The sequence below is a fragment of the Heteronotia binoei genome, chromosome 12, assembly GCF_032191835.1.
Source record: "Heteronotia binoei isolate CCM8104 ecotype False Entrance Well chromosome 12, APGP_CSIRO_Hbin_v1, whole genome shotgun sequence".
In the NCBI taxonomy this organism is placed as follows: domain Eukaryota; kingdom Metazoa; phylum Chordata; class Lepidosauria; order Squamata; family Gekkonidae; genus Heteronotia; species Heteronotia binoei.
In genome coordinates, this window is record NC_083234.1 from 69,197,690 (window position 1) to 69,216,055 (window position 18,366).

The following is an 18,366-nucleotide window of genomic DNA, read 5'->3' on the forward strand; positions in this document are numbered from 1 at the left end:
CAAGCTAGCAAAAGACAAATGTGTGCTGTCTCTACATATTTGTAAGTTCCCCCACCAGATAATACAAATAACCTGTTTGTAAATAGTTCATGGGTAGTATGTAATAGGGTCTGTTGTGCTTTTCCCAACAATACAGTACTTTGGTCAGGCACAAAAACCGTAGGAATTTCAAGGGGGTATTAAAAGAATTACAGTATAATTAGCAAAATTTGGGGTAGGGGGCAGGGTGTGCTCCATTAGGAAGAAACTGAAAATGGAGGTAAGTCACATGACCTCTTTCAACTCCCAAATGGCTCAGCTAGAACCTTCCGCCCTACAAGGCAGTAGCCAGAGACAGGGCTTTTTTCTTTTCTTGTTTTTTGAGCAGGAACGCACAGGAACGGAGTTCCAGCTGGCTGGGCATCAGGGGGTGTGGCCTAATATGCTAATGAATTCGTGCTATGAAACAGTGGTGACATCACAGGGTGTGGCCTAAGATGCAAATAAGTTCCTTTTCTCCCTTTCTCACAATACGAGAACTCGTGGGCATTCAATGAAATTGCTGAGCAGTCGGGTTAGAACTGATAAAAGGAAGTACTTCTTCACCCAAAGGGTGATTAACACATGGAATTCACTGCCACAGGAGGTGGTGGCGGCCACAAGCATAGACAGCTTCAAGAGGGGATTGGATAGCATATGGAGCAGAGGTCCATCAGTGGTCATCAGCCACAGCCTATTGTTGGAACTCTCTGTCTGGGGCAGTGATGCTCTGCATTCTTGGTGCTTTGGGGGGCGGCACAGTGAGAGGGCTTCTAGCCCCACTGGTGGATCACCTGATGACACTTGGTTTTTCTGGCCACTGTGTGACACAGAGTGTTGGACTGTATGGGCCACTGGCCTGATCCACCATGGCTTCTCTTATGTTCTTATGTTCTAATGCTAGCTCATGGGTTACAATTGTCCCTGCTTCCCAATCCCCCTGATAAGCTACATATGGCTTGAAGTGGCATTGCCCTCTCTAGTGATACAGCCCTCTCTGTAGTTCAGGATATTACTACCTCATTTTACTGAAATTGCATACCAGAAATCACCAAGCTGGGAGCACTAGACTAGCTGCTGCTTGTGCCAGAGCTGAGCTGCTTATAACCTAAGTATATAAGTATTTTATTTTACTTTCAGCCATAAAGCAACACTTGAGAGTTTCAGAAACAGGGCCTTTTTTTGTGTAGAAAAAGCCCAGCAGGAACACATTTGCATATTTGGCCACACCCCCTGACACCGAGCCAACCAGAACTGTGTTCCTGTGTTTTTTTTAAAAAAATCCTTCTTCACAAAAGTTATAAACAATGAAAAAGAGGCTGCCTCAATCTCAATACTCCTTTGGAGGCTTTACCTGGACCTCAAAGATCAGCTTAAAATTCATGCAGCTGAGGTAATGGTGTTGTCACTTACCCTTTGACCAATGAGGCCTTGTTCTCCTGGGACCCCAAGTGGTCCAATATCACCCTATACAAACACAGAAAGAGATTAGACTTTTTAGGGCAGCTTCAGAACAGAGAAAAAAAAAACGTTAGGAGGCTTTATGAAATAGGGTCGTCTGATCAATCAAGGCTGGAACTTTATGACTCAATGGGAGAACCTTTGATGATAAAGGGCGGAACCCGGCATGTTGGGGTGGAGCTTGATGAACCTCATTAATTTTAGCTCCATATTCCTGAAGTGTGACATTTTCTCCACGTTCGAATGCTTGCAGGCCGTCTGGAAAGGAAGCCTTGCCATTCTCCTCAGCAATTCCTTGCCAAGACTGATTAAATTGCTGTAGATCTTAGTGCTTTATAACAGGCAGCAACACACGGATTGGCTCCTTGGGATCACCTGATCCGTAGGACCAGGTGAGCTCTGGCCTGTGCCCTTAACGTCATGGTTTGTTTTTTTTAAATGCTGTCATCGTGGGCCTTTCTGTTTCATCCACTGTTATTTGCTGGAGTTCTAGATTAATTTGGTTCATTAAAACAGTTGTATGCCGTGTATAGGAAATGGTGCAACAACATACGATTGCCAACCTCCAGGTGAGACCTTGGAAGCTCCCAGAATTACAACTGATATCTCTAGGGATCAGTTCCGTTGTGAAAAGTGGCCGCTTTGGAGAGTGGACTCTATGGCCTGCTGAACTTTCTCCCCAGGCTTTACCCCCAGATCTCCAGGAATTTTCCGACCCAGAGTTGGCATCCCTGATTAACAACATTAAAAACCGTGCAAATATTTAAAAAGAATCAGTGCACAAAAACACTCAAAAAAGACAAATCAGAGGTTCAGTTTACACAGGACAAAAGCAAAAAGCGAGATGGAGATTTGAGTCAAAACAGTGCAGCTACGAAATCTGGTAACGTCTCTGTTCGGGGATTTCCTGCTTAGGTTCCGTGATGCTGGACTAGGGTTGCCGACAGCCTGGAGAAAAAAGCTGCCAACAGCAGACGCTTTTCATGACACAATATCACCTGCTAAAGAACATCACTGTAAGCCTCTATTAAAACAACAGGTTGTTTTTTTAACTCATGCTGCTGGCAACTCTATGCCAGACACTATTTCACAGAAGAGGTACTTCCTACTGTGGGATTCGTGACTGTTTCTGTCTTGGCATGACAATAACCCATCCTGCTACTTCACCTGGACAAACAGAAATCAGAATCCAGATCCCCTGCTCCTTCCAAATGTTCTGAGGGAGTGGGGGAGGCAACCAGCCATTCTCTGATCCAAAACTCTGACAAGCCACAGACTTACTCCTGTGGGAGACCTCCCCTGCATTCACTCTTAGCATAAACTACAGAATACCTTTAGGCGTTTTCCATCAGGTCTGCCAAATCTGTTCTTTGGGCAGGAGTGCCAGGACAACTGGTTTATGCACACACAAGTGGTGATGTGTACGAAGTTCAGCGAGGGACCACTGCTGAAGGAGGAACTTAAAAGTTTTGCTCCTCTCAGTGCCGGATTAATGGAGGCCCCTAGGCAGTCGAAATCTCGGGGGCCCCTCATAAATTATCTCAGAGTCCAAGCACCCACCCCACCACCCACGGCCCCCGCTGCAGCCTGCAGGCACCTTCGCAAAAGTTCCTTTGACAAAGCTGCGAGGGAGAGGCAGAGAGAGGCAAACTTGGCGACGACGCCACCAGCCGCCGTACCAGGCAAATCAGGCCAAGAGTGGCTCAGTTGCTGGCTGCATGTGCAGGCTGGGAAGACTGCAAGCAGGGGGGGAAACCAGGAGGGAAAGCCAGTCTGGAGCCCCTAAAGGCATGGGTGCCCATAGGTCAATGCCTACTTGGCCGAATTGTTAATCCAGCCCTGGCTCCTCTCAATTATATTATGAGCTGAACCCACAACTGAAGTTTGGATTTAACTTGTAATGGACTTGTTGCCAGCCAGCCTTCCCTGTATCCTCTGCACAAGCAAACTCACCCTTGCAAGATAAGAGGAAAATGCCCAATGGTGAGGAGGGTTGAATGACAACAACAGGTCTCATCCTTAAAAGACTGCACAATTCCAGTGGTTGCTGGACATGTGGGATTGCCATTTGCCATTGCCTCCCAATCCAATGCACTGAACCAAGGGCCATTGGAAATCACAATTCCCACACATCCAAGGAGCAAAACATCCAGGTCTACAAGGTCTCTGCGATTGCCAGTCAGTTCTTCCTCACTATTCTTGACGCTCTCCCCAGTCTCTGCTGTTGCAAGGGTAAATTTGGGGACTGGGGGAGAGGGGAGCAAGCTGCCTGGAAGGCCCAGTGGGAAGCCCCTCTGGGTGGGCCAATGTTCAATGCCTTCTAAATACCTGTGTAATGGGTGGGGGGGGGAGTTTCTGAGAGTTCTCAAAGGCAAGTAGATAAAACTGAGCTAACTACAAAGCAAGCCAGGGGACCTTGCCCATCCTCGTGCAGAATCAACTCAATGAATGAATTTTCCACTTTAGCCCCAATATTCCTAACTTGGTATTTTAGTGCTGGGATGTCTCCCCCCCTCCCCCCGCCCTGTGAGAAGAGCTTCCTTGCAGAAAACTAGGAAAAAAACCACACTGGCGAAAAGTGAACATTTTCTTGAGCTAACCGGATTGACTGAAAAAGGTCTTCCATTCGTTTCCTGCTCGGTAAAGGAGCGAGCCCCCTCAGTGAGTCCTGCTGATGGGAACACTGGTGGATTGAGTTGAATCAGTGGGGTTTCTTCCTGGAGAAGGTTAACTAAGTTGCCAGCCTGCTGGCGGAAATGTTGAGGCTGAAATCTTAAGAGCTCCAGAAATGAGTTATAAGGTTTGTCTTGGGTAACAGAGCTATAAGGTGAGAAGGGGGGGAAGCCAAAGAGGAAAAAGAATTTAATCCCCAAATAAATTCTCTCACATACACTCTGTAGCAGCCCTTTAGAGACAAGAGCCTATTGGGGAGGGGGAGCGGAAATCCACCCTTCTTTTAATAGTTCAGGTGGGAAGGAGATATTCATCCACAAAAGTTCCCAAGAAGATACTGTCCTTCTCTCTGAATTAGAGTCTCGGAGCAGCTTACAGTCTCCTTTATCTTCCTCCCCCACAACAGACATCCTGTGAGGTGGATGCAGCTGAGAAGGCTCTTGCAGAAGCTGCCCTTTCAAGGACAACTTCGTGAGAGCTATGGCTGACTCAAGGCTATTCCAGCAGCTGCAAGTGGAGGAGTAGGGAATCAGACCTGGTTCCTAGATTAGAGTCTGCACACTTAACCACTACACCAGACTGGTTCCAGGGCTCATTAAAAATTACACTGAGGACTGCAAATCACACAGTCTTCAGGCCCAGACAAATGGCAAACTACAGATGTAACTACACTTACATTGCATTTATACTGTTTCCATATTTTTATTTTTATTTTGGAAAACTACTAAACAATGTTTGTTTGTTTTTTAAGTCGAAGTGGATAATTGAATAGTAAATTAAATGGAGAGGACAGAGACAAAGAATGCCGGCCTGAGGGTCAACAGCAACCTGGTACAATTCAGCCAGTGTGGTGTAGCGCTTCATGCTGGAAGCCCTACATTCGTATCCCCCCTTCGCCACAGAAGCTTGCTCGATAACCTTCAGTCAGTCATACCCTCTCAGCCTAATTTACCTCACAGAGCTACTATGAGGATAAAAAGGAGGAGAGGAGTATGCTTTTGGGGGGAAGAAAGGCAAGATATAAATGAAGTAAGTACCTATAAACTAAAGTTTACATCCAAGTCCTGTGACTGACTTCTAAACTTTATTTAGTTCGTTTGTTTGTTCAATCTGTAGACCGCCCTTCCCTGTAAAACAGGGCTCAAGGTAGTGCACATCAAGAAGCTTACATAATTAAAACAATAACTTCAAATCATAAAAATATACAAGAAGTGACCAACAGATGGCCATAAACTGTCAGAGTACACTCCTGCCTCCTGGGGGTGGGGGAGGCAGGGAAGCAACAGTACCAACAGGGTGGGGGGAAAGTCACTGTCCTTAACCGAATGCCTTACATCCCCTATGGAACCTCAATAGATCTCCCAGAGCACATATGTCACTCAGCAGAGAGTTCCACCACGTTGGAGCTGGGGCCTGTTATCTTCCCTCAGTCCAGGCAACCTGTCGCTGAAAGGAAAGGGATCAGGTTCTCCCACCCACACACTGACAGACTTCCGGTCCAAGGTTCCCCACCTACTCTCAGGTCTGAGCATCTGAGGGGGAGGGGAACTGTTAGGAATATATTTAACTTCTAAGACAGGTCAGAACAACCACTGCAGTGTAGGTCTATGTCAACAAATGTGATCTTCCACGACGGCTGAAGCATGTTCACACGGGGGTCAGTTTGCATCCGGAATTATCTGACTGGAAACCCACCTAAACTGCCTACAAATGTCCCGCCCTTCCCTCCACCTTCAGTCTGAAAAGCGACTGTTCTGTCCCCATCTGACATAGGAACTGCAGGAGGAGGGGAAACGTTTACATCTTTTACCTTCATGCCTGGTTCACCTGGAAGGCCACGTTGTCCTGCAGAGCCAGGAGGTCCCTGGAGAGGAAGGGAAAAAAAATAACAGCCATCATTAGCTAAATAGAGAACAAGATCAAAGTTGGAGTTTGTATAGCGAAGCAGTTGGGGAGAGAGGAGTGATGCTATAATTACTTCCCTGGCTGGGTCTGAAGATAAGCAGAGAAAAGAGAGCCCATCATTGTTCTCCGTTACACACCTCTCTGCTCTACACATATGCAGCTGCTATCCCTTTTGATTCCTCCCTGGTCCACTTTTCCCTTGCTTTTTGTTCCCCAAGCCTGCTGTAGCCTCCTGCAGCTTTACCTGATTCTGAGCTTAAGTTTCAAAAAAGCATCTTCTTATGCTATCCTTAAAAGATGCTTTTTTGAAACTTAAGCTCAGAATTCTAGATATTGAAATGCAAACGTTATATAGCCTGGCCAACAAGTCTTGCTCCCCGCTGAATTTCGAACTTCCTCTCTCAGTAGGGAAATTAGCGTCGTATTTCTCCTCTCTACAAGCTCCACAGCAACGGCGTGCGTTCTCGTTAACGAGATGTAATGCATTACCATCTGCTATCCTATTTGGTAGATTTAACAGGATTGAGTACTCTAATAGACACTGTCTTTGTAATTCCAAGTGTATTGAAACTATTTCCCATGTATTATTGAACTGTCCTCTTTATGATGATATTCATTGTATATACCTGAAAGATATCTTAGCAGATATGTTGGGCTGTGCTGATTCAGGCAAAGTCCACAAACTTTTAAATGACACTTGCGCTGTGGTAACTTTAATGGTGGCTAGATTTCTCCAACAGGCCATGGAAATACGACAGAGAATGGTTCTGGAATGACCACATTTTATTTGTTTTAATTATTTAATTTGGTTAAACTCAACTCATATATATTTTACTTATTTTATGTATATTAGCTCCCTATGTACTCTATAATCTAGGATTTTATATTATTTATATTGCTATTTTACTGCTAAATCTGTTTTATGCCAATAAAGGCTTGCTGTTTGCTGTTTGTTTGTTTCTGCTGTAGCCTCTCTCCATTTGCCTAGAATCCTCCCTTTTGTCTGATTTCCTCAACAGACCTTTTCCTGAACCACACCGACCTTGCCCTATCTGCATTTCCATTACTGCCCATCTCTTGACTAATTAGCCATGACTCCTTTATAAGATTAACACATTTATCAGGAGCTGAACATGTGGTCAGAAACAGACCTTGGTCATATATAGTTTGATCCATCGGCCTTCTCAGTGGCAGCACCAATGTTATGGAACGCTCTCCCAGGGGCCACGACTTCCCTGTGGGACATCTCCCAATTCTGCAGGGCCTGCAAAAGCGAACTCTTTCGACAGGCCTACAACAACTAGTGTGGGAGGAGGCTGCCACTGAACAATATCATCTATAAGACTGAAAATAGAGTAACAAAGGAATAGAGAACTGAGATATGGAGAAACTGCCTTTGTTATGAAATCTTTTTATAGCACCTAATAAAGTAGTTTTTAAATTGTGTATATATGCTTTTTATTCTTTTATTCTTTTATCATTGTAATCTGAATTATCATGATTGTTAGCTGCCCAGAGTCCGCTCGCAGAGTGGGCGCCATATAAATCTAAAGTAAATAAATACAAATAAATAAATAAAACAGCATTAGGGTTTGTAGAATCTTTCGGGCTCAAGTGCCGTGTTCTACTGGAGAAAGTTTTTCTTCCAGACGTTTTGTTCTCAGCTGCGGAGAACATCCTCAGTGGCGTTGCAGCCGGAGCAGTGTTAGCTTGCCTGAAGTTAATCAGAACTCAGGCTTGATAAAGCTTTGTGGGGTGAATTCATGCAACCTCCCTGTCACGACTCAAGGGAGCCTTACCAAAGGCTGCCACCACTCTGGGTTAAGGGTTCCCCTTGAGAAGGCTCAGAGTACCCTCCCAAGCCCTTCAGGCCTCCTGTAGCTTAGGCCAAATAAGAGTGAGGACCAGGCAGAGTGAACAACAACAACAAAAAGGTTTACTTTAGTGCAATATAAATTAACAAGGTGCAATAAAACAGTAAACGGGTGAAGGGAAAATAAACAAATGCCCTAACATGTCTGAACTTATTGTCCCTACTGTCTCAGTCAGCTCTAGCCTACTCACCCTTCCTCTAAGGGCAAGGGTCTCTTCCTGGCAGCAGCTCCGCCTCAGCTCTGCCTCCTAGGAAAAGAACACCCCCTCCCTGGGCTTGGCCTTTATATATTCTCCTCCCAGGCCCCACCCCTCTGGACCAGTCGCCCTCTAAAACCCTTGCTAACCAATCAGAGGGTTAGAGGGGATCCTGGGAAATGTAGTCTCTTCCCAGTACACCTAACCAGGCTTCCCTGGGGCCTGCAGGTCTTGCTAGGCCCAGGATCATGACACTCCCTTTTATCCCAGCAAGGTGTAGGATGCAAGCAAAGTACTATCTTTCCCAGAGATCAAACAGGGTGTAAAACAAAGGCCTTTGTGGTGTAAGGAAAATCACACAAGAGTGATGAATCAGGGCAACGTAACACATCTGCAAAGAATGAGAAGGCAATTGAAAAACGAATGTGAGCCCTCTCTTCCAGCAATGTTTAATATCAGCTGCTGCATCTACATCTTAGTAGTCATGCTGAAAACATCTGAGGCCTTTTTGGACGGCTGATTTATTGAACAATAGAGTTGGGGGGCGGGACTCGGATTATTTCCCATGGATTTAACACCCCTGCTGCAAGGAAGCCGTGATGTTCCTGGCAATAAGCCACAGCCTTTTATTGGCAGAGAAAAGGGATCCCCTTTTCCCTCGCCGGCAAATTCTTATATCTCTTCTCCCCCACAGCACTAAAGCATGGACCAAAAATAAAACCTGTGTTTTTAAAAACTCCCATCCCAACAGATCATGGCAAGCTCTTTCCCCTTTCAAATGTTTTTCTAGGCTTTTTCGTTTTTCCTTTTCTCAAGAACTGCAGCATATTCGGTTATTTTAGAGTATATTTTACATGTACGTGTACAGAGATATAGTTATCTTTGCAAATAGGTGTTTAGCTTTCCAGTAGCACTCTCAAAGAAGCTTATAATGAGAAATTAAAACGCAATGTACTGTAAAATACAGAATGTGATGGTCACCTCGAGAATAGAATACTGTAACGCCCTCTACATGGGGCTGCCCTTGACTCAAATCCAGAAGCTGCAAAAAGTGCAGAATGTAGCGATCAGGTTGTTATCGGAGCTGCCTGTACAGGTGCACATTCAACCTGTGCCGAAAACATTGTATTGGTTGCCTACGGCGTTCCGGGTTTACTTCAAGGTGCTGGTTTTAACCTTTATAGCCCTATATGGCCTGGGGCCTGCTTACCTTCAAGACCGCCCTTCCCCATATGTATCCCAATGGGCACTACGCTCAGGCTCTCAAAATCTTTTAACGATCCCTGGGCCAAAAGAAGCACAGCTGGCTACCACCAGGGCCAGGGCTTTTTCTGTAGCGGCCCCCACATGGTGGAATGCCCTTCCAGAAGAAATTAGAGCCCTGCGGGACCTGGTACGGTTCCGCAGGGCCTGCGAGACCGAACTCTTTCGGCTTGCGTTTAACACCTGAGGCAGGCAACCGCTACATTTTACACCATAGCTCTAAGAGCTCGACTGGCACTATGATAACAACATCTGAGCGCCAACGTAACAGTAGTAATGTCAGCAATATGTGAGCGCCAATGCAACAGCAGCAATGATGGTAAATGAATCTTGGATGACCAGCCTACAGTTTTGCAAATTGTTATACTGTTGTTTTATTATACTGTCTTGTTTTTAAGCTAAATTGTTGATTTTTAAAATGTTGTTAGCCGCCCTGAGCCCGTAAGGGGAGGGCGGGACACAAATCTGACGAAGCCCGTAAGGGGAGGGACAGTGGCTCAGTGGCAGAGCATCTGCTTGGTAAGCAAAAGGTCCCAGGTTCAATCCCCGGCATCTCCAACTAAAAAAGGGTCCAGGCAAGTAGGAGTGAGAAATCTCCGCTTGAGACCCTGGAGAGCCGCTGCCAGTTTGAGTAGACAATACTGACTTTGATGGACCAAAGATCTTATTTATTTATTTTACGATTTATATCCCGCCCTTCCAACCAAGGTGGCTTAGGGCGGCTTACAACAGGTAGATCAAACATAAATTTAAGTTAGGTATTTAAAATATTTAAGCATTTAAAACATTCAAAACATTTAAAACATTCAAAACATTTAAAACATTTAAAACATTAAACATTGTGACAGTATGCATAGCAAGAATCTGATAGAGCTACACTTAATTTCCTATGTCAGTTAGGTGTAAGCTAGCCGGAAGAGGGTTGTCCTACAGGCCCTGCGGAACTGAGTAAGGTCCCGCAGGGCCCTCACCTCTTCCGGCAGCTGGTTCCACCATGTAGGGGCCATAACAGAGAAGGCCCTGTCCCTAGTAGATTTTAAACGGGCTTCTTTTGGCCCAGGGATAACGAGAAGATTTTGTGTTCCCGATCTCAGTACTCTCTGGGGAACATGTGGGGAGAGACGGTCCTTCAGGTAGGCAGGTCCTAGGCCAAGATCTGAGTCAGTATAAGGCAGCTTCATATATCCAAATTAACAAACAAACAACAACAAAACTTCCAAACAAACGGCACATAAAAATCAAGGATGAAACAGAACGCCACAATGGGGGGGGAGCCATTGCTAAGTCCAAGAACAAGCCTTAACAGAATATTCCTGCGATTGACATCTCAATCTCAACCAAAGAGCATGCTGACTAATCCTTAGAAGGTACGGACCAAATGGGGATGGAGTTCGAAAGCCCTGCGCGCCTGCCGCTGGTCTCACATGACTCCAAAGCCAATGAGACAACGAGTAGGGCCTTTACAGTGATGTAAAGGAGAGCTCCACACTGGTATACTGGTCCCAAACCCTTCAGGGTTTTAAAAGTTAGCTACTACTTGGAATGCATGTGAACTGACAAATGAAGATGGCTTATACCAAAGTCCAGCTTGCCCAGCACAGGCTAAGCAGACTTACTCAGAAATAAATCCCATTGTATTCACTGGGACTTACTCCTAGGGAAATGCCCTTAGGATTATAGCCACAGTCCACTCCAGAGACACCATCACACCATCACACTTGGGACAGAGCTCTGCTTCCTACCAAGCCCAGTCCACAATACCCCAAAGCATCATTTGCCACCGACTCCACTGATAGTCGATGCTGGTGCTACAGAGCAGCAGAAGTCCACGACCCAGGAACGAAGAGCTCCAGAAACCTCATTCCACCATATTCTGCTCTCCAGACTTAACAGTATACATAGCAATTTAGACTGTGAGTCCTTTGTGGATAGAAATACATTTCAAAAACCTGTTGTAAGCCACTCGGGGTCTGTACGCTAAAGTGAGAAATAAACCAAGCGAACAAATAAACGCCTGAGAGTAGTTCTCTTCCCAGCTCTCTCCGTTCCTTTTTTTTTTAATACAGAAGTCAAGGATAAGCTGGAGAACTTGCTGCATGCAAACCACATTTATGGTCCATCTTGTCCAGTCCTGACCCACCCAGACTGGCAGTGGGTTCTTCCTCAAATGATGGTCTTCTCCACCTCTATAGCTGCTTGGGGATGCTTTGGCCTGCATTGGGAACCTTCTGCGTGCAAAGTATGAACTCTACCATTAAGCTGTGAGCCCTCCCCACCTTTTTTTTTTTTTTACTCTTCCAAAATACTGAAACACTTTACCCTTCCATAGCAGACCAAGCAGAAATGCCTCTCCCTGGGGAGAAAATTACAGGGCTTTTATTGTAGCATGAACTCATTTGCATATTAGGCCACACCCCCGGATGTAGCCAATCTTCCAAGAGCTTACATTAGGCCCTGCACTAAGAGCCCTGGAGGACTGGCTACATCCGGGGTGTGTGGCCTAATATGCAAAGGAGTTCCTGCTACAAAAAAACCCTGAGAAAAGATGCATCAAAACCAGTGCGCTGCAGCAAGCATTTTGGGGGGGAGGGTGTCTACGTTTTATGATGCTCAAAAGCTGACTAAAATGTTCCTTTTCACACATGGCTGCTGCCCAAAAGTCCTTTCCCAGGCAGAGATGAGCCATGTGGCAAGGAGTAACGTTTTTTAAGTCTCATCTGTATGTATGTACCACTCTCACTGGGAAGAACATCTGCACGCCAGAACCGCATTGCCCAGCTGCAGTCTTCTTTCTTTCTTTAAAATATTTGCAGATCTCTTCTCTCAGCTCGCTGTTCCCCGAGGGTGTTTACATAGGAACGACACCATCAAAACTCCGTTTGCAAGATAAAATATCCACTTGCAATACTGATGCCTCCTTGTTTCCACCAGGGAACTCAAGGCTGAACGCTGGGGATTCCCAGAGGGTTTCCATCCAGCATTGATCAGACCCAGACCCGGCAATTTTGCCGCATCGTGCACTTTCCCAGCCATGCCATGAGCCAAAAAATGTCCAGTAAAATGCAGCCATTTTAATGGGATCAACACAAAAAAACTAACAAAGCAGAAAACCAACTGTATCAGCAGTGGGTCAGCCGAATATTGGGGCGAGGAGCAAGTGTGAGGCTTCTATTGTATTAGAATTTTAAGGCCAGCTCCCTGCGTGGTACAAAGTCTTGAGTCCAGTGGCACCTTTAAGACCAATGAACGTAATAACATAGGAGAAGCCTTGTTGGATCAGGCCAACGGCCCATCCAGTCCAACACTCTGTGTCACATAGTGGCCAAAAAACCCAAGTGCCATCAGGAGATCCACCAGTGGGGCTAGAAGCCCTCCCACCGTGCCCCCCCCACCCAAGCACCAAGAATACAGAGCATCACTTGCCCCAGACAGAGAGTTCCAACGATAAGCAGTGGCTAATAGCCACTGATGGACATCTGCTCCATATGCTTATCCCATCCCCTCTTCAAGCTGTCTATGCTTGTAGCCGCCGCCACCTCCTGTGGCAGTGAATTCCATGTGTTAATCACCCTTTGGGTGAAGAAATACTTCCTTTTATCCGTTCTAACCCAACTGCTCAGCAATTTCATTGAATGCCCACGAGTTCTTGTATTGTGAGAAAGGGAGAAAAGTACTTCTTTCTCTACCTTCTCTATCCCATGCATAATCTTGTAAACCTCTATCATGTCACCCCGCAGTTGACATTTCTCCAAGCTAAAGGGCCCCAAGCGTTTTAACCTTTCTTCATAGGGAAAGTGTCCCAGCCCTTTAACCATTCTAGTTGCCCTTTTCTGCACTTTTTCCTGTGCTATAGTATCTTTTTGAAGGTGCGGTGACCAGCATTGTACAATGATGTTTTATTTAAGATATAAGAAGGAACTCCTTTGTAGAAGGAACTCCTCTGCATATGAGGCCACACACCCCTGATGTAGCCAATCCTCCAAGAGCTTATAGGGCTCTTCTAACAGGGCCTACTGTAAGCTCCAGGCGGACTAGCTTCATCAGGGGTGTGTGGCCTAACATGCAAAGGAGTTCCTGCTTATACGTTAAATAAAATGTCTTTGGTTTTAAAGGTGCCACTGGACTCAGACTTTGCTCTGCTTCTTCAGACCAACACGGCAGCCCACCTGTGTGGTGATTAATATCAGCCCAGGACTAGAAAAACCTCGGTTCAAATCTCTACTCAGCCATGTTGCTTACTGGGTGATTCTCTCAACCTCACCTGTTTTGTTAAGATTGTGAGGATAAAAAGGAGAACTGCATATGCTATCCTCGGCTCCTCAGAGGAAGCACAGGATTTTTTAAAGCCCTGGGGGCAAAACAACCCAAGGACCACCGCACACCATGGGCATGGTGGTGCCCTCCAACATTTTACAGATGAAACACAGTTGTAACACTGGAGCATACATAGGGGGAAAGGTCCACAGTTCACTGGCAGAGCACCTGCTCAGCATCCAGGAGGTCATAAGAACATAAGAGAAGCCATGTTGGATCAGGCCAATGGCCCATCCAGTCCAACACTCTGTGTCACACAGTGGTCAAAAAAAACTCAGGGGCTATCAGTAGGTCCATCATTGGGCCCAGGACACTAGAAGCCCTCCCACTGTTGCCCCCTCCAAGCACCAAGAATACAGAACATCACTTGCCCCAGACAGAGAGTTCCAACAATACACTGTGGCTAAGAGCCACTGATGGACCTCTGCTCCATATGCTTATCCAATCCCCTCTTGAAGCTGGCTATGCTTGTAGCTGCCGCCCTCCTGTGGCAGTGAATTCCATGTGTTAATCACCCTGTGGGTGAAAAAGGACTTCCTTTTATTAGTTCTAACCTGACTGCTCAGCAATTTCATTTAGTGTCCACGAGTTCTCGTATTGTGAGAAAGGGAGAAAAGTACTTCTTTCTCTACCTTCTCTATCCCGTGCGTAATCTTGTAAACTTCTATCATGTCACCCCTCAATCGACGTTTCTCCAAGCTAAAGAGCCCCAAGCGTTTTAACCTGTCTTCATAGGGAAAGTGTTCCAACCCTTTAATCATTCTAGGTCCCAGATTCAATCCCCACAATCTCCAAGGTCAAAGGCTCAGGCAGGAGACGATCGTGAAAGACCTTGCCCTGAGACCCCAGAGAGCTGCTGCCAGATTAGACAACCACAGCAGGCCAAAGGTCTGACTCTAAAGGCGGAAGCTTCATAAGATCTTGTGTGATGAAGTCCGCGTCCAGTGGCACCTTTAAGACTAACCAAGTTTTATTCTGGTGTAAGCTCTCATGTGCATGTGCACAAAACCTTACACCTGGAATAAAATTGTCAGTATTAAAGGTGACACTGGATGCAAATTTTCTTCTGCTGCTTCAGACCAACATGGCTACAAACCTCAATCCTGTGTGTTCACTCCAATTCTCATAGCAAGGAACACTGGCCAAGACCAACCCTCATACACACACACACACACACCTGAAGACTTTATCCTGCTATACCAGGGGTGGCCAAACTGTGGCTTGGGAGCCACATGTGGCTCTTTCACACATATTTTGTGGCTCTCAAAGCCCCCACCGCCCCATCAGTTGGCTTGGAGAAGGCATTTACCTATTTATCTATTGGTTCCCTGTTATGTTCGATATCATGCCAATAAAGGTTACTGAATTGAATTGATCTATTTAAATAACTTCAAGCCAAGCCATCTGATGGCTTGGAGAATGCATTTAAAGTTGCTTCCTTTCCACCTGTCTCTCCCTCTTCCCCTCATCTATTCGCTTTCCTTAAATCCTCCCTGCCTGCCTGCCTTGTGGCTCATAAACATCTGATGTTTATACTTTGTGCCTCTTATGTTAAGCAAGTTTGGTCACCCCTGTGCTATACGTTCATCCCTCTGCTGCACCGTAACTTGTCCTGCAGATTATTAAAAACCAAGAAGGTGACCGGTTTTTAAGTTCAAGCTCTCCATTGTCTTCAAATAGAAAGATGGATTATATGTCCTTCAAATAAACTAAACAACAAAAAAGGTGGCTATTTCAACAGAAATAGCTGGATGATATCAGCATACAGGTGACATCCCAGCCTGAAACTCCATGCCAGCTGGGTGAGGGGGCATATATAGATATTAAATAACATCAGGGAGAGGACTGCCCCCTGAGGAACCCCACATACTAGTGAGCACCTAGTTGGCACACTCTTTCCCAGCATTGCCCTCTATCCCCAACCACGGAGAAATGAGGTGAGCCACTGCAATGCTACTCTGCAAACTCCTATGTTGGTGGTGGGACAAACAATCGTGACTGTGTTGAATGCTGCTGTAAGATTGAGCAATAACAGCAGTGCTGACCCACCTCAACCCAACTGCCTGTGGAGACCGTCTATGAGGGCAACCAGCGCTGTCTCTGTGAATCAATCAGTCAATCAAATTAACCTTTAATGGCATAATAATACAATAAAAACAGGGATAAACAGTCCAAGAACTAGACACCTAAAAATGTAAAGAAGGTCGCCACTTGCCACCAACCAGAACCCACTGAAATTAGAAAGGCAGAGCAGGTAGGCGGAATAGATCTATATATTGTATCTTCTAGTCGTTAACTTCCATACACATGGCTGTCTCTGTCTAGGAATATAGGAAAGAGAAGTGGTCCTTGAGCGACCCCATATGAAAGTGGGCGCCACGGTGTTATTGTCTCCCCTAGCGCCACCCTCTGTCCCCAACCATGGAGAAATGAGGAAAACCACTGTAGGGCTACCCAACAGACTCCAGCGTCAGCGAAGCAGCAGGTCAACAGGTCGTGGCCAACCATGCTAAACACTGCTGTCAGGTCTAATAAGATCAGCGGCACCGGCCCACCTCAATCCATCTGCCTGTGGAGATCGTCTGTGAGAGCAACCGGTGCCGTTTCCATCCTGTAGCCAGGACGGAAGCCAGACTGAATACTAAATCGTATCCTCCTCTGTATTGACAGCTGAGAACCCGGCAAGCATTCCTGTTGGACTAATGCAACCCGCTGTTCTTGCACTATAACCATGGGGAACATGGAAGGAAATGCATTCCTCAGTAAAGGTATTTCCTGTGGGGGGGGGGGTTGGCCCGCGCAGCACTACTTGGGCAGAAAGTAGAAGGCATCGCTATCTGGAGGCAGCCTCAGGAAGACAGAAGCAGCAAATCAGCTGCAGTCACTGTGGTACTCTATTATATTAGGTGAACGATGTGCCTGAACAACAGACCAGTGAGTCACTGACAGAAGCAGAAGTAACTGCCTACATTTCCCAGAATCCCTGGGTACGAAGGAGGGAACAGGTAGCAGTGCTGCCAAATTCTGCTGGGATCCCATAAAACTTTCTATCTTTGCTTCTCCCTTTCCTCACACCATCACTGCCAGTATGGTATCCTGGTAGGCGGAGGATGGGGGAGACCTGGATTCAAATCCCTACTCTGTCATGAAGCATGCTAGGTGATCTTGGCCAGTGGCGCTCTTTCTCTTTCTCTCTCTCTCTCTGAACTGCTATGAACTCCAGAAGCAGGAGGTGGGGAGAGACCCAACAACAGATACAATACCTACATCAGCCATTTTTACGGGAGAAACAGTATAGAGGACAGCAGTAACCCATCTGTTCCCTGGTGGTGCCACTCTAATTCAAATCTCACACACAGATAAACACCCACGGTGGCATGGGAGCCTTCAGATACTGAAAAGACACACCAGAGGTAGTGTGACCTTCAGCGAGACGGTCATGGGGTCACAACAAAAAATCCCCTCCACATAGAAGACTGACATAAAAGGCAAGTTTAATTTAAGGTTGCCTTCTCACTAACTTGGTCCCTCCCTCCCACGTGTAGGGATCTTTTTCTTTTTTAGCACAGGGCGGACTCAAACAAATGTGAGCCCCCACCCTCTCTCAAATGGTACAGCCCAAACACAAGTTGAGAACTTGGGACTTGCCTTACAGCAATTAAGAATCAAATTTGGGGAATGAGTAAAAAATTCCCACCACCCCAAAAGACAAAGAAACCACAAAGGAACATGCAAAGGAGCGTCACCCAGTGATTTTTGTGTCTGTTTTGATCGGAAATAGCAGAAACACACAAATTAAGTAATAAATGCTTATGCATTACGATAACATCAGATTCATTTTGAACAAATGTTTTACACTTGTGGCAAGGAATTCTGGGAGTCGCTTTCGGAGTAACTCACACCCAGCAATGCTGCATCAGAAGGGGTTGTCTGACCCAAAGCAACCTGCTTGTGGATAACCCACTACAGTATACAAAGTGGTATTTGGTTCGTGGACCCCTTAAGGCAGGGGTGTCGAACTCATTTGTTATGAGGGCTGGATCTGACATAAATGAGACCTTGTCGGGCCGGGCCATGTCGGGTTGAGCCGAGCCATGTCGGGCCGGGCCACGTGTGTACCTGTTTAAGATTTGGTAGCAGAGATATAAATTTTATAAAGAACACAGATGAACACAAATATATATATTTTAAAAATTAAAACATGCTTAGAATGTTAGCACTCATTGGTTTTAAAGATGCTTCCAATGTATTTCTCCCACGGGATCCAGGGAACTGGGCAAAGGAAGCTCTGGCTCTTTCCTTCCTTCCCTAGGGGACGGGGGGCAGGAGCTTCATCCAAAAGAAAAAGAGGCTTGGCTCAGTAGCTCTGCCTTGCGATTGAGAGAGCCTGGCAAAGTAAGCTCTTCCCCCCCTTCTCCCCAAGGGAGGAGCCTCAGCCAATGGAGATAACAGAGGTTTTGCTCTGTAGCTCCTGTGCGATTGAGCAAGCCTCGCAAAGCAAGCTGAGATGCAGAAGGAAACGCGATAGAAGAAGGAAGCAGATGACAGCCAGCTGCTTGGGGGCCTGATTTGGCCCCCGAACTGCATGTTTGACACCCCTGCCCTAAGGCCTGCCAAAAACCACTCATGGAAACTTATGGTCAAACCAAGATTTCCAACTGG

At 46.1% G+C, this 18,366-nt stretch overlaps 1 protein-coding gene across 1 annotated transcript in view; it reads right to left on the bottom strand.

The window, feature by feature from the left end:
- The window catches only part of LOC132580027 (collagen alpha-1(XXVII) chain-like), a 406,754-nt gene that overhangs the window by 104,709 nt on the left and 283,679 nt on the right, over positions 1 to 18,366 (bottom strand). The window contains 2 exon segments of the mRNA XM_060250632.1: positions 1,432 to 1,485; positions 5,963 to 6,016. Of these exon segments, the coding sequence (XP_060106615.1) occupies positions 1,432 to 1,485; positions 5,963 to 6,016 (108 nt within the window).